The 13680-nt window shown below is 40.6% G+C and overlaps 1 protein-coding gene across 3 annotated transcripts in view; it reads right to left on the minus strand.

The window, feature by feature from the left end:
* Window positions 1–13680, minus strand: part of SUMF1 (sulfatase modifying factor 1) — a 98700-nt gene that overhangs the window by 40616 nt on the left and 44404 nt on the right. For all 3 annotated transcript variants that reach the window (XM_008060759.1, XM_008060753.1, XM_008060745.1), the window contains 3 exons: window positions 11410–11532; window positions 9547–9661; window positions 4282–4395 (listed from right to left, as the gene is read on the minus strand). In XM_008060759.1, the coding sequence (XP_008058950.1) occupies window positions 4282–4395; window positions 9547–9661; window positions 11410–11532 (352 nt within the window). The remainder of the gene's footprint in view (window positions 1–4281; window positions 4396–9546; window positions 9662–11409; window positions 11533–13680) is intronic.

Consider the following 13680-nt stretch of genomic DNA (forward strand, 5'->3'; position numbering starts at 1 on the left):
TCGCCGGAGCCCAGCAGGTCGAGGCTGCGGTGGCCGGGAGTGGCCACTGTACTCCAGCCTGGGCGACCGAGTGAGACTCCAACTCATAAAAAAAAAAAAAAAAAAAAAAATTAAAACTTAAAAAAATTTTAATAAAAAAAGAAAGCACTACATATTTCCACAGATTAATATGAGTCTTAAAGTCAAACAATTTAAAAGGAAAAACACACACACTACATTTTTTAAATCACACTTTTTTTTTTTAGTTGGAGTCTCACTCTGTCACCCAGGCTGGAGTGTAGGAGCATAATCACAACTCACTGCAGCCTCGATCTTCTGGGTCCAGGTGATTCTTCAGTCTCAGCCTCCCAAATAGTTGGGCTATAGGTACACACCACCACACTTGGCTAATTTTTAACATCTTTGTAGAGTAGAAGTCTCACTATGTTGGTCAGGCTGGTCTTGAACTCCTGGGCTCAAGCAATCCTCTCATGTCAGCCTCCCAAAGTACTAGGATTATGGGCTTAAGCCACCATTTCTGGCCAAAAATGTATTATTATTTGGTTAAAATGTATCACAGCATTGGCCACGCACTGGATTATGTCTGTGTGGAAAGGAATAATGCCATCTTAATGTGGTACCTTCAGGGGACACATACATGGACACACACACACACACACACACACACACACACACAGCTGACACTGAAACAACCCTCTCTTCATATGGCCAGATAAATACCTCATCTTCTCCTAAAATTTTATGTACAAAGCACACACAGGTTTCCACAACCTGCTTTTACCATAAATAACTACCCAACATAATAAAAACTAATGATTAACTTTTGCTCCCTGGAAGTCACTGATTAAGAAAAAGATATTTCCTGAATAACCTTTGCATACAGGGCACTGGTTTTCCTAAGCTCACAAAAGAAGCTTTAAAATTATTTGCCACTGTGAGTTAGTCATGGTGCTGAGACAAATACATGACACTGAACAGGTCAGTTCATGGGTTGAAATATTTACTAATCACATGGATATTTTGGTTCTAAATTTTCCCTGAAAATGTCTGCTTCTAACCAACCTTTGCTTTTGGAACACCTGGACTTTGGACAGTGATCAAACCCCCAATTCTAGGTAGCTAGAATTGGCATTATTGCAGGATGAACGATTATATACCAGGTTCTTTGCTAAGCACTAGAGATACCCAGTCCATTAGGGAAGAAAAGCAAATAAATTAAATCTCAAAGAGAAAAAGGAATTAACCAGAAAGATTAAAAACTACCACAACTGTGAAGAATTGCAGGGCTCAAATCCCAGAGAAAGGGGAAGCCCAGAGAGGTGCTACTGTTTTCCTTAGAGGTCTGTTGCTTCAAGTGGCAGTAGATACAAGGCCGAGAAGTTGAGCAGAACTTTCAATAGACCCATAGCCTACAGAAACAAAAACTGGAGTTCAAGATCCTCCAAGGAAGAAGAGCCTGCCATGGTAAAACCCCTAGACTATAACTAGGGTGACTTGGAACGAGACTAGCCCACACAGAGACTGAAACTCTGCTTCAAATCATCACAATTCCTGACTGGATTAAGTTAATCTGAGATAGAAATTTCCAGAAGCAAATGTAAATCCTCCAGAGATAGATCACACTATCTAACAGATCTCAAACAACCTCTACAATTATCACAAAAATGTCTGATAATCAAAACTAACCAGGCGTATGAGAGAACAAGATGTGAATAAAATCAAGAACAAAAGCAGATCAACATGGTAGTCTGATGTTAGAGTTATCATTTGAAATTTTTTAAAAACGATGACTAAAAAAACCACAATGAAACAGCATTACACACTGACCACAGCAGCTTAAATTAAAAATATCATTGATACCAAGCGCTGACGAGAAGAATAATTTTTATTCTTTCCCTTTGGTTAAAAGAGAAGTAAGTAAAGTACATATAGTAAACCGTTAGCACATGTTAAATCTCTGTGGTAGGTAGTTACCTATTATACTATTTTCTGTACTCTTAAATTTTTGTAAAATTTCATAATTAAATGTGTGTAAAAGAAGAAAAAGGAGTGGCTAGAGAGATCAGCAAGGGCTAGATTATTTTAGCCTTCAGGAGTCAAGTTCAAGAATTTATACTTTATTCTTTGAACAATAAGAAGCCACTTAGAGGACTTTAAACAGGGGACTGACAGCATTTGATTTACTCTCTATAAAGATCACTCTACTACAAAGAGAGGGAAAGGTGGGAACCCACTGGGAGGCTGATGCAGTAACTCAGGATAAGAGATAATCATGGCTTGTCCACTGGCAATGGTACTGCAAATGAAGACCAGTTGCCAAGATCTGAATGATGGAATATAAGTTTTATAAAGATTTGGGGCTTAGCTCTCAAAACTGTTGGATTATACTCTAGTCAAATTAGGAAGCAAATGAGGCCACTGGGACGGAAAGAAACCCAAAATGGTAACAATTTCATTAGAGCAAAGGCAACATCCAGGATAAAACCTGGGATTGGAGAAAAAAAATAAATTGAATTTTTCCGTAAATCCTTAGAAGAAACACAAGTAGTTATGAAACTGAAGGCTAAAAAGCACTCAGCTCAACAGCAGATGGCCAGATAGATACATTCACAACTTGCCAGAATTCTGAAGCCTGTGCACTCCCTTCCAAACATGCAGATGCTTTTATCTGAGAGGAAAAAATTCTATTTCTGATTCTGACAGCAAATGCCAAGTCACATTTTGCCAGTAGAGAATGGCATCTCCCAACCACAAACCCACCTAGTATTTTACAACCTTATTTTCATTTTGGAGAGAAAGGCTCTCTTTGACCGCTACTTCCACCAGCTCTGCCAGGAAGTAAAAGAAAATGAGGAGAGATGACAGATTTTGAAGAACTCAACTCTTCATCTGTACCCCCCATCCCCCCAAAAGTAGATCTGTGTCTCTAAATTATTTATGAGCAGCCCACGTGTTATTCTGTGAATAAAAATTAAGCATATCAAACAAATTTATTCCCACATTCTGAAAAATGACCTGAGGCACAGAGTATGACAATTTCTTCAATTATTCTGTTTAACCCTAAACCAAGAAGATATTGAAGAATTTTCTTTGTCGTTACCCTTTGAGTGTTTTCAAAAGGTTCAAGTTTAAAATTAAGCATATCAAGTTCCTAGTCTAGCTAGTATAAACATATATTCTTGGAATTGACTTATGAATGACTACTTTGCTAGAGATGAAATTTTTACATGCTATTTTCCCCCCAATCTGTTCACACAACAAAAAATGTTCAGAGATGTTCTTTTTAAAGGAAGCTTTTTCTACACACATGTCCGTGTAGTATCTCAATTTTTATATATTCTACTGGGAGAGTTTGGTGTTAGAGGCAGAGTAGTATACTATTTGCATTCAACATTTTTCACATACCAGAATAGTAAAACTTAGACAAACATGGTTGTCTTCTGTTCCCAAGGTATATGATGCATTGGCCTGATATACTAAGAGGTACAGGAATTAATCACTAAATGACTCAGCTTTCTGATTCAACATTTACCTAGAAATGTACCCTTTCTCATTTTCCCCAAATAATGCTGCTGAATCAACATTTTAACCCATCAAAACTCAGGCAACTAGCTTCATGATAAATACCATTTAGGAGATCTTAAGAATCAATAATAAAACATTAACAAATTTTGTATATTTATATATCATACTTTGATTAAATTTATGAGACTGAATATAATTTCTTTTTTTTTTTTTGAGTTGGAGTCTCACTCTGTCACCCAGACTGGAGTGCAGTGGCCGCTCCCGGCCACCGAAGCCTTGACCTGCTGGGCTCCGGCGATCCTTACGCCTCAGCCTTCCAAGTAGCCAGAATTACAGGCATGTGCTACCATGCCCGGCTGATTTTTTGATTTATTGTAGAGATGAAGTCTCGCTGCCCAGGCGGGTCTCGAACCCGCGGGCTCAGGCAATCCACTAACCTCAGCCTCCCAAAGGCGCAGGATTACAGGCTGAGACACCGAGCCCGGCTTGAATATAATTTCTAAAAGTGTAGCAGATTCTCTCAATAGCTATCACTATCACAATCCAGCAGAATATAAAATGCTTATAACACTTTTACTAAATGTTCTAAGGTTGAAATAAGATGTGCTTAATGTCCCTTTAGGGAAATTCTAAGATTAATTTCAAAAGTATGTAAATACCCCCTTCCCCCACCCAAACACATGGAATTCTTACAGCAGACTATCCAGAGGATGGATGCTACCCTTCCAGTATACATGCTCTGAGAACAATACTCACTGGGTTAAGTGTTTCTTTGACAGAATGGTGAATGGTCCACCAGTCTGAAGTCCACTCCCACGCGTTCCCCACTATGTTGTATAAGCCATAACCATTAGGAGGAAAGGCATCCACCTAAAAATAAAGAAGGGAAAAATGCTGTCAAACTACTCACCTTGTTTAGAAAAACTTTTTGGTGCAGAAATGCACCAATAGTTTTAACTTTAGAGTAAGAATATTCATTTTCATTCTAATAGTCAACAGTCAAAGTACAATTTGGCCAAAGTAAAAACAAAGAAAGAGGCATTATTTGGCTTTGAGCTCTCCAGGAGAATTTAGAAATCTAAGGAGAATTAACATTAAATGATATGAATGGTATGAATGTCTTTCAGCACTGAGAGATCCCAAATCAGTTCTGACCTCTTCACCAGTTACCTGCAACACACCATCTTATCTTTAAGCCTCAGTCATTATTGAAACACTGAGGGAATTTGCTTTTATTTTTTTAAATGTGAATTTATTATCAAATGTATTTGTAATAGAGGGTTTACAGTCTCTGGAATCTGGAAGTCTGGGCAAACCGTACTCTTTTTACAGCAAGAAATGACTCCACACTTCAAAAGCAGATCAAACAATCTGTCACATAATGTCACAGAGTCAAAGTGTATAGTTTTTATAAAAGAGGGCAGGGTCAGAGAAAAAACTTTAGCCGAATAATAGTAAGTGCAAAACAGGTTTCTAGTTTAGTGATTTAAAATTTTTCCCAACTTTTTTAAATGAAAATTTTCAATCATAAAATTCTATTTTTTTAATGAAAAAAAAAAATCAAGTTATCTTGGGGTTTTTTATCTTATGTAAATTAATGCTTTTTCCATACTAATGAAGTAGGACTGAAGGAATGAATAAACTCCAATTCATTTCTATGTGGCTTCAGATGGTTTCACATCTACACATGAATATGGAAGCATCTGATGCTTGGGCAATTCAGAGCATTCCAATCACAGTTATGAAGCTGCTCTGAAAAGAACTTAATCTGGATGAGTTGGAAAGCTGAAAAATTTTACCCTCTGCTTCCATAATCAGCATTCATTGTGGGAACAGCAGTATTCATTCATTGGTTCATTCAGTAATTCCATGCAGAGTGACTAAAGGTAAGGAGAGATTCGGTGACAAATAAGACCTCAAAGAATTTAATGAGAGAGAATAAAAGAATATACCCAAACTCAAAATCCAATTCTAAAAGGCAGAATGGGGTGGATAGGATATCACAGTAGGAGAAAATGCTATGGAAATTCCCAAGAGGGAGAAATTTCAGGTTGAAGGTATTCTCCTCTACAGGAGTGGAGCTGTCTGAGCAGATATTGGAATAGGGGGTCAGAGTTCATAAGGTAAGCCAGACACAAAGGAGAAGCCATAGGCATAAACTAGTTTTTCAAGAATTTGGAGAGGACCAGAAAGAGCAAGATAGAGTAACAGCTAGAAGGAGTAGGAAAGAAAATAAGAAATGTAGTTGGTTTAGGGAGAGAAGAAAAGAAGCCAGGGGAGCAAGAGCAATTAAAAGATAAACAAACATTCTGGAGGAAAAATCATTTTTCAGACTTACAAAAAGCACAGGCAGAGGTGTTCTCAAGCCAGTCTGCCTGAGGTCCTATCTAGAAACCAGCACTTAACAGCTAACGTTAGGCAAGCAATTTAACCTACCAGGGTGTTCTTAACACATAAAATGGGAAAATAGAAAGTTTGGGTTTTTCCAATTTAAATAATTTGATGTTTAAGTGAGGTAAAATATGAAGGTCGCTACCCCCAAAATTATCATATGTGAGTATGCCACTAACGAAAATAAAAATTGTAACTGCTTGCTGTCGTCACACTAACCAATGCATCCTTACAGGAAAGCAAACAAATGTATATGAGAAACACTTGTGGCACATTTGTTTTCAGGTGAATGAACTGATATGCATTAAAACCAGAACAAACTAATAATGGTATAACAACCACCTAGCAAAAATATAACTCCAATTCTCTAGGCTCACTGTGGTCAGAGTGGTTTGCTCAGTATAAAGTCAGATATGAAATAGTAAATATATAATTACATCAGGTGAGAGAGCTATTTCCCTTTAGTCTATCCCATTATGAAAGTGAAATTCCTGACCAGAGCATGTGAACACAACAGAGCAGCTTAGGTGGACTCGAGATATTTCTATGTGTCAACAGTTTCAGTTGAAAGACAGAGAATTTATTAAGTATCATTCCAAACCCAGGTGGAGTCACCCCTCTCTGGCTTCCTTGCTTTCTCCTCCAGACCATTTGTCAAATTGGTTCCTTCAGGGCTCCCAGTACCTGTTCTAATTTTTCTTAGTGACTTCCATAGCAACTTCTTCAGGTAAGCTTTGTAGATAACTTTGGAACTACCAATCAAATGTTCCAACTCTAAACATTTATATCTAGACATCCTTGTATCATACTGAACTTTGTGTTTTCTGAAAAGATACATTGACCTGAGAAGAATGAATGGCTCTACTTTCCTTGGCAGCTCATGGACTTAAAGAAATTCTGTGGCAGTAAGCGCAGTCAAATAGGCATAATTGTCTGAGGCAACGTTGTCATGACCTTTTGCTAACACAGTTGGGCACTTATATCTGGTTGTCTGGTTCATCAGAAATAGTTATCACTGGCTTGCCCAAATGATGTCGATGGAGGCCATCACCTGGTTCCTTTGAAATGAAGCTCACACACCTCTCAGGACCGACTGATCCTGTGCAACTGCTAACCACACGGGCTCTTCTGCACTTTGACCTTTGAAGAACTCTTTTGAATATTTGCTGTTATGACAACTAAAGTCTGAGTCTACAGCTCCACCAGACCCGCATCCTAGGTTTCAAGCTTTACTGCGGCTGCCCTGCATCCATTAGGGGCATCTAGGCTGCCAAAGCCCTTCTCCTGCCAGTCTCTCTCCTGTGTCTACTGCCAAAGAAGGCAGTATGGGCCCAATGCTCCAGCGCCACTGATTTTCAGGGCTAGCTGTAACCTCAGGTGAATTGTTACACATTCCTTAGCAGATTCTAACTTCAATGGCCACCTCCCTGCCACCCACAACAACCAACATTTTTTGTGAGGTCTGATGAGCATGCACAAGCACCTTATCCAATATTCTCTTCATCCTCCAGCACCACTTTTGGTGACAAAAGGTGGCCCTCTAGGTGCCCTCATTCCATGCCCAGTTCCATACCAGCAAGCTGGGCTTCCTACTCATTTAAAGTTTGAAAAAAGGTTGAAATTACTTCCTCCCCAAAACCTCTAATCATTCACTTTACCAAATAAAAATATGTGCCTAAAGGAAACTTCAGAGGAACCAGCTACTAGAAGGTTTGATCAGTCTTTTGCATCTGCTGAATAATGTATACATTTCCCATGGGTTTGTGTTGGTTTATCACATATGTAACTCATGTATATGGTATTTTATACACTCATGCATTCATACACTTATTTAAGGACTAAGTATTCTAGTGTAATGTATTTTTTACATTAATTCTGAGATTAAAAACTACCATGCTTTAACTACTATAGCTCAAAATATTTTTTTAATTTCTGGTAGGTGAGTGCTTTCTTGCTCTTTCCCCAAAATTTCTTAATCTTTCTCACTCACTTTTCAGTTGAAATTCTGGAATAACCTGGTCATGTTCCAAATAACATATCTGTGTCATGCTTACAAATAAATTTTGGAAGAAGAATTTTTTGCATAAAACAAGACAGGTATTTTCTTAAAAACACAACTGCTTGAATAATGATTAAAAGAAAATATTTCTCTACAATAAACCCAGTAAAGGTCTATTTCCCCACAAGATTTCTTCCCACACTGTGTTAAAAAAAAAAAAAAAGAAAATGTGTTTGCTATGGTTTGTATGATGGTGTCCCGTCCAAAATTCATGTTGAAATCTAATCCCCAATGCAATAGTATCAGGAGGTGAGACCTTTGGGAGGTGATTATGTCATGAGGACTCTACCCTCATGAATGGGATTAGCACCCTTATAAGTGGCTTCAAGGATGAAGAGGATATACTTTTGTCCTTCTGCCTTCTGCCATATGAGGACACATCCTTAGTTCCCTCCAGAGGATATAGCAAATACCAATCTTGCTTTGGTCTTAACCTTCTCAGTCTCCAGAACTGTGAGAAATAAATTTCTGTTGTTGTTCAATTACCTAGTCTGTGGTATTTTGTTAGAGCAGCACAAAAGGATTAAGATAGTTTTTAACATGCCTTCATTTGTATATGATTATTCCAGCAAAAAGCAGTGAGAAAGGAACTCTTGCACACACACAGAAGAAAACATGCCACAAGCATTCTGGAAAACAATTTGACCATACATCTGAAACTCTTACCAAGAACGTTTTCTGCCTTCTGACTCATTAATTTCACTGCTGGGAATCTATCTTTAAAAAAATTATCAGAGATACAGCTAGAGATAACCTACATTTGCAAGAATTAGAGTAATTCAAAAGTCAGAGTGAATAAATTAAGGTTTATTCATATAATGTTATCTAGTCGCTGAAAGACAGTGTATTTGTGACATACTGTTAATGACAGATAAAATGTTTCTGATATTAAATAGCGAGAAATAGTAGGATTTTAAACACTGTATCCACTGTGACCCAAATGCAATATGTAAGAAATATAAGATATATATACCCCAGAAACACATATGCTGGCAAATATGGTAGTTAAGAGCATGGGCTCTGTAAACAAACCGACCTGATTCAAATCCCAGCTGTGCCGCTTTCCAGCTGTGTAACCTTGGGCAAGTTAGTTAACCTCTCTGTGCCTCAGAATGCTCACCTGGAAAATGGGGATAATAGTACCTACCTTACAGAGTTGAATGAACAGTAAAATGAGACAGTTCATGCAAATGGCTTAGCACTATGCCTGGCAGACTGCAAGCACTTGATAACTACTAGCCATTATTAATGCCAACAACACAGAGAACAGATGGAAAGAAACACCAAAATGCTAACGGGGTTATCTCTGGGTGGCAGAATTTCAGGTCAGTTTAACTTTCTCCTTTATTATCTTATTTTCCAAATGTTCTACAATAAGTATCATGGAATCAGAAAGAGAAATGCATTATGAAAAATAACATCTGATTAATTATTCAAATTTGCTATGTGTGACAGTGGATTAATGTGGGAAGGGGACAAGGTGTCAGGAAGTGAGCAATGACTTTTGCCCACTTCTACCAAGCCTCAGTTCTCTGCGGCTGCTGCCCTCCTGCAGAAGGCTTACTACTCACGGGCGCAGTTCCTCGGAAGCCATCCTCGCCAGTGTTGGTCACCGGAAATTCGCCCTGCCAAATGTTGGCATAATGTTGGCCTTTGGGCTGCAGTTTGTTGCCCCAGGGGAAGAGTCTGTCAGAAAAGACACACGCATCAGTCTGTCAAACAGGCACAAGTTTTGGATTAAAGTCAAGAGAAGGAATGCAATGAAAGAGAGAACAATGGCCAGGCGCAGTGGCTCAGTCTGTAATTCCAGCACTTTGGGAGGCTGAGGCATGAGGAATGCCTGAGCCCAGGGGTTCACGACCAGCCTGGGCAACTTGGTGAGACCTCATCTCTACAATAAATCACAAACGTTAGCCACGCGTGGTGGCATGTGTCTGTAGATCCAGCTATTTGGAAGGCTGAAGCGGAAGGATTGCCTAAGCCCAGCAGGTTGAGGCTGCAGAGGCCATGAGCATGCCACTGTATTCCAGCTTGGGCGAGAGAATAAGACTACATCATGAGAGAGAGAGAGAGAGAGAGAGAGAGAGAGAGAGAGAGAGAGAGAATTGCTCATTTGTTCTGAGTAGTCTTTTAAACAAAATATGTAAGTAGCCTGGCTTGGTGGCTCACACCTATAATCCCAGCACTTTGGGAGGCCAAGGTGGGAGGACTGTTTGAGCCCAGGAGTTTGAGAACAGACTGAGCAACACAGAGAGACCATATCTACACACACACACACACACACACACACACACACACACACACACAAATTGCCAGATGTGGTGGTGCATGCCTGTAGTCCCAGCTACTTGGGAGGCTGAGATGGAAGGATAGTCTGAGCTCAGGAGATCAAGGCTGTGTGAGTTGTGAGTGTCCACTGTACTCCGACCTGAGCAACAGAGTGAGAACCCAACTAAAAAAAAAAAAAAAGAAAAAAAAAAGAAAAAAATGTGAGTAAATAAAGCTTTTAATCAAAAATTTTTTAAAAAATTTCTTTATAACAGCTCATGTTGAGCCTACAGCAGCCTTAGTTTCCTCCGGGTACTCAGGAGGCCTGAAATAAAATCACGTAACTAAAGGAAGTATATAAAGAATGCTTGGAAAGTAAGCCTCATTTTGGACTTACATGGTAGTGTGATCAGGCACCATCACACCACACTTTTTTATAAAGCCTGGGCTATTTTAAGGAGCCTTTCCTAGAAGATGTGAACCCAAAATGAGTTTTCTGTCTCATGGCTCTAGAAGCAAAGAAATACCGCTGTTTCAGGAGGGCCTAAAATAAGAAAACACTAAAAGCAAGGCAGCCTGCCAAGAGGCTCCAAGGAGAGATAACAAGCAGTAACACATGAGGTGTTGAATTGCTAGAACTCACTTTGGGACTGCAGGGAACCCATTTGGCCAGATACTTGGCTTTGGGGCTCTAAAGGGTTGATGATCCATTCCCTAGTGTCTCCTAAGTAACTGCTTGGAGATGAGGAAAACCCAGTAAGAAAAAGAATTGTTGGTTTTAATCAACTTTCTAACCAAAGTCAAGTTCCACAGAGTTAAAAAAAAAAAAAAAGGTCAGCCGGGCTCGGTGGCTCAGCCTGTAACCTCGCGCCTTTGGGAGGCTGAGGTGAGTGAATTGCCTGAGCCCGCGGGTTCGAGACCCGCCTGGGCAGCAAGACCTCATCTCTACAATAAATCAAAAAATCAGCCGGGCGTGGTAGCAGATGTCTGTAATTCCAGCTACTTAGAAGGCTGAGGCGGAAGGATCGCCGGAGCCCAGCCGGTCGAGGCTGCAGTGACCGGGAGCGGCCACTGCACTCCAGTCTGGGCGACAGAGTGAGACTCCAACTCAAAAAAAAAAAAAAAAGGTCAACATATTGTCAGGCAAGATGAGCCCCACCAAGTACCTATTGTGCAGGCCTCCTCGACAGCTATATTCCCACTCAGCTTCTGTGGGCAAGCGCTTCCCTGCCCACATGCAGTAGGCCACGGCATCATTCCAGGAGACATGGAGAACTGGATGATCTGACCTGGGGAAGAGCAAGAGGAGAGTTAAGAGCGGCATCAACTGGAACAGGAAACAGGAACTGGCTTTGGCAAAGCACCCATAGTCATCCTTAGTTCAATCCACGACACCAAAGTGGTCCTGGTCCTGAATTCAAGCCCCAGCTATGCTACCTCTGTCATCCTTTACCAAGGGTTTCTAACAACCTAGGCTTCCATATGGGTTACAGTTCCTCTAGGACTCAAAACATTTCTTTTGACTTTGCAGGTCCCTCAGGATTTCACTGGTATGGTAGATGAAGAGATGCTCTAGCTGTTGGGAGTGCCATCAGCAGAAGCTTCCAGCTCCTTCTGGGTTTGGCACAACTAAGAGCCACCTCAGAACCACCAGTGACTGATCACAGCAGGGTCATAAAGACCCAGTCACTTCTGTCTACTCTGGCTCAACCTATGGGCTATATACAGCCCAGAGCCACCTGTGCTGGCTGGAACAGTCTTAGGCCTACACTGTGGCTTCACTTCTCCCTCTACCCTGTCCTGCGTCCACCCCCTCCCTTCCTCAGGTGTGGGGGCCTAATAAAGATTCTGCACACCAAATGCTATCTCAGCCTCTGTTTCCAGAGAACCCAACCTGTGACACTTGGTTTTACACAGTGTCTACTTTTCTACTATTGCTAGCCAGCTATATTTGCTTCCCTCTAACAAAACCCAAGTCAATTTTTCTTTTCCTGAGGGTATGGAGGGGGTGTGGAAGGCTGACAAAAATTTTGAGAGTAAAGGGATACACACATTGACCCAGGACCACATGGCTTTGATTTAACTCCCTGATCACTTTTTTAAAGTGGGCTACACATACCTAGTCCATTCCTCATACATCTTTGAATTCCCTATAGTAATTATACCAGGACTTTCATTAGTTCTTTAAACAAACACCTACTGAGTACCTATCATGTGCCAGTCACTGTTTCCAGCACTAACAAGAGAGACACCTCTCAGAAGTCTGACTCATTGGGTGTTTACTACATTACATTCCCCTTCAGGGATTCCTTCCTCCCTTAGCTTTTTCTCTACTATTAAATTCAGGGAAGGAGCTAAGAAGCTTCATCCCCCTGAAGTACCCACAAATCCTATGACTTTCCAACTCGGAGCCTAATTCCTGCCTAGAGGCTGCCACTTTGTGCTTTGAAAGACTTATGACATTTGTCAAGGGGTTACATCCCTAAAGCTGAACTTCCTGTACTTTCAACTCCCTGACAATAAGGGCAATAGCCAGGAATGTTGTTAAAAATAGAGGCTTAAAAACTGCATCTGAAAAATTAGGTTAGGAGAGCAGTTTTCTTAGACTGTGGAGCTGCTGAGCCCTAACCCAAACCTTGCTCCATCTCTAGGGTTTAAAGTGCTACCCTATTTTTGCTTGAGATAATTATTTTCTTGCCACCCTGGAGACTCACTGACCGACTTGTCGCACTGTGGTTTTTCAGTCAGATGGTGGCCTCAAAATATGCCAGTCCAGGACTAAAGATCACAAGACTCATACCTGAGGCCTAGGCTTCTACACTGGCAAACTGGAAGGACACAACTACTTATCAATAAGACAGACATCTTCTTCTGCATAAGAGAACAGATGGGCAGACTGTAAAGATGAAACATGTCATGAAATTTGGAATAAACTTGTCAAAAGTGGGGAGACCCGGTTGCAGTGGCTTATGCCTATAATACTAGCACTTTAGGAGGCTGATGTGGGAGGAATGCTTGAACCCAGGAGTTCGAGACCAGCCTGGGCAACATAGCAAGACCTAATTTCTACAAAAAGACAAAAATTAGCCAGACATGGTGATGCACAACTATAGCCCCTGCTATTCAGGAGGCTGAGGTAAAGGATCGTCTAAGCCCTGGCATTTGAGGCTGCAGTGAGCCATGATTTGCCACTGCACAACAGCCTAGGCAACAGAGTGAGACACTGACCAAAAAAAGGGGGTGGAGGTATTAGAGTTGTAGAAATCTGCAAGAGGCAACTCTTTAACAGGACAAATGAGGAAAGAAGGAAGCCACTAACTGAGAGTGAGTGGGGTGCAGTGTCTGTCTGTATGTCTTTACACACATTACATGCCAGTTTATTTTCCTACCAATCAGTTAGAGCTTGTCATTCTCACCTTTTTACAGATGAAGATGAC

Source organism: Carlito syrichta, unplaced genomic scaffold, assembly GCF_000164805.1.
Source record: "Carlito syrichta isolate Samal-C Ts95f unplaced genomic scaffold, Tarsius_syrichta-2.0.1 Scaffold92673, whole genome shotgun sequence".
Taxonomy (NCBI): domain Eukaryota; kingdom Metazoa; phylum Chordata; class Mammalia; order Primates; family Tarsiidae; genus Carlito; species Carlito syrichta.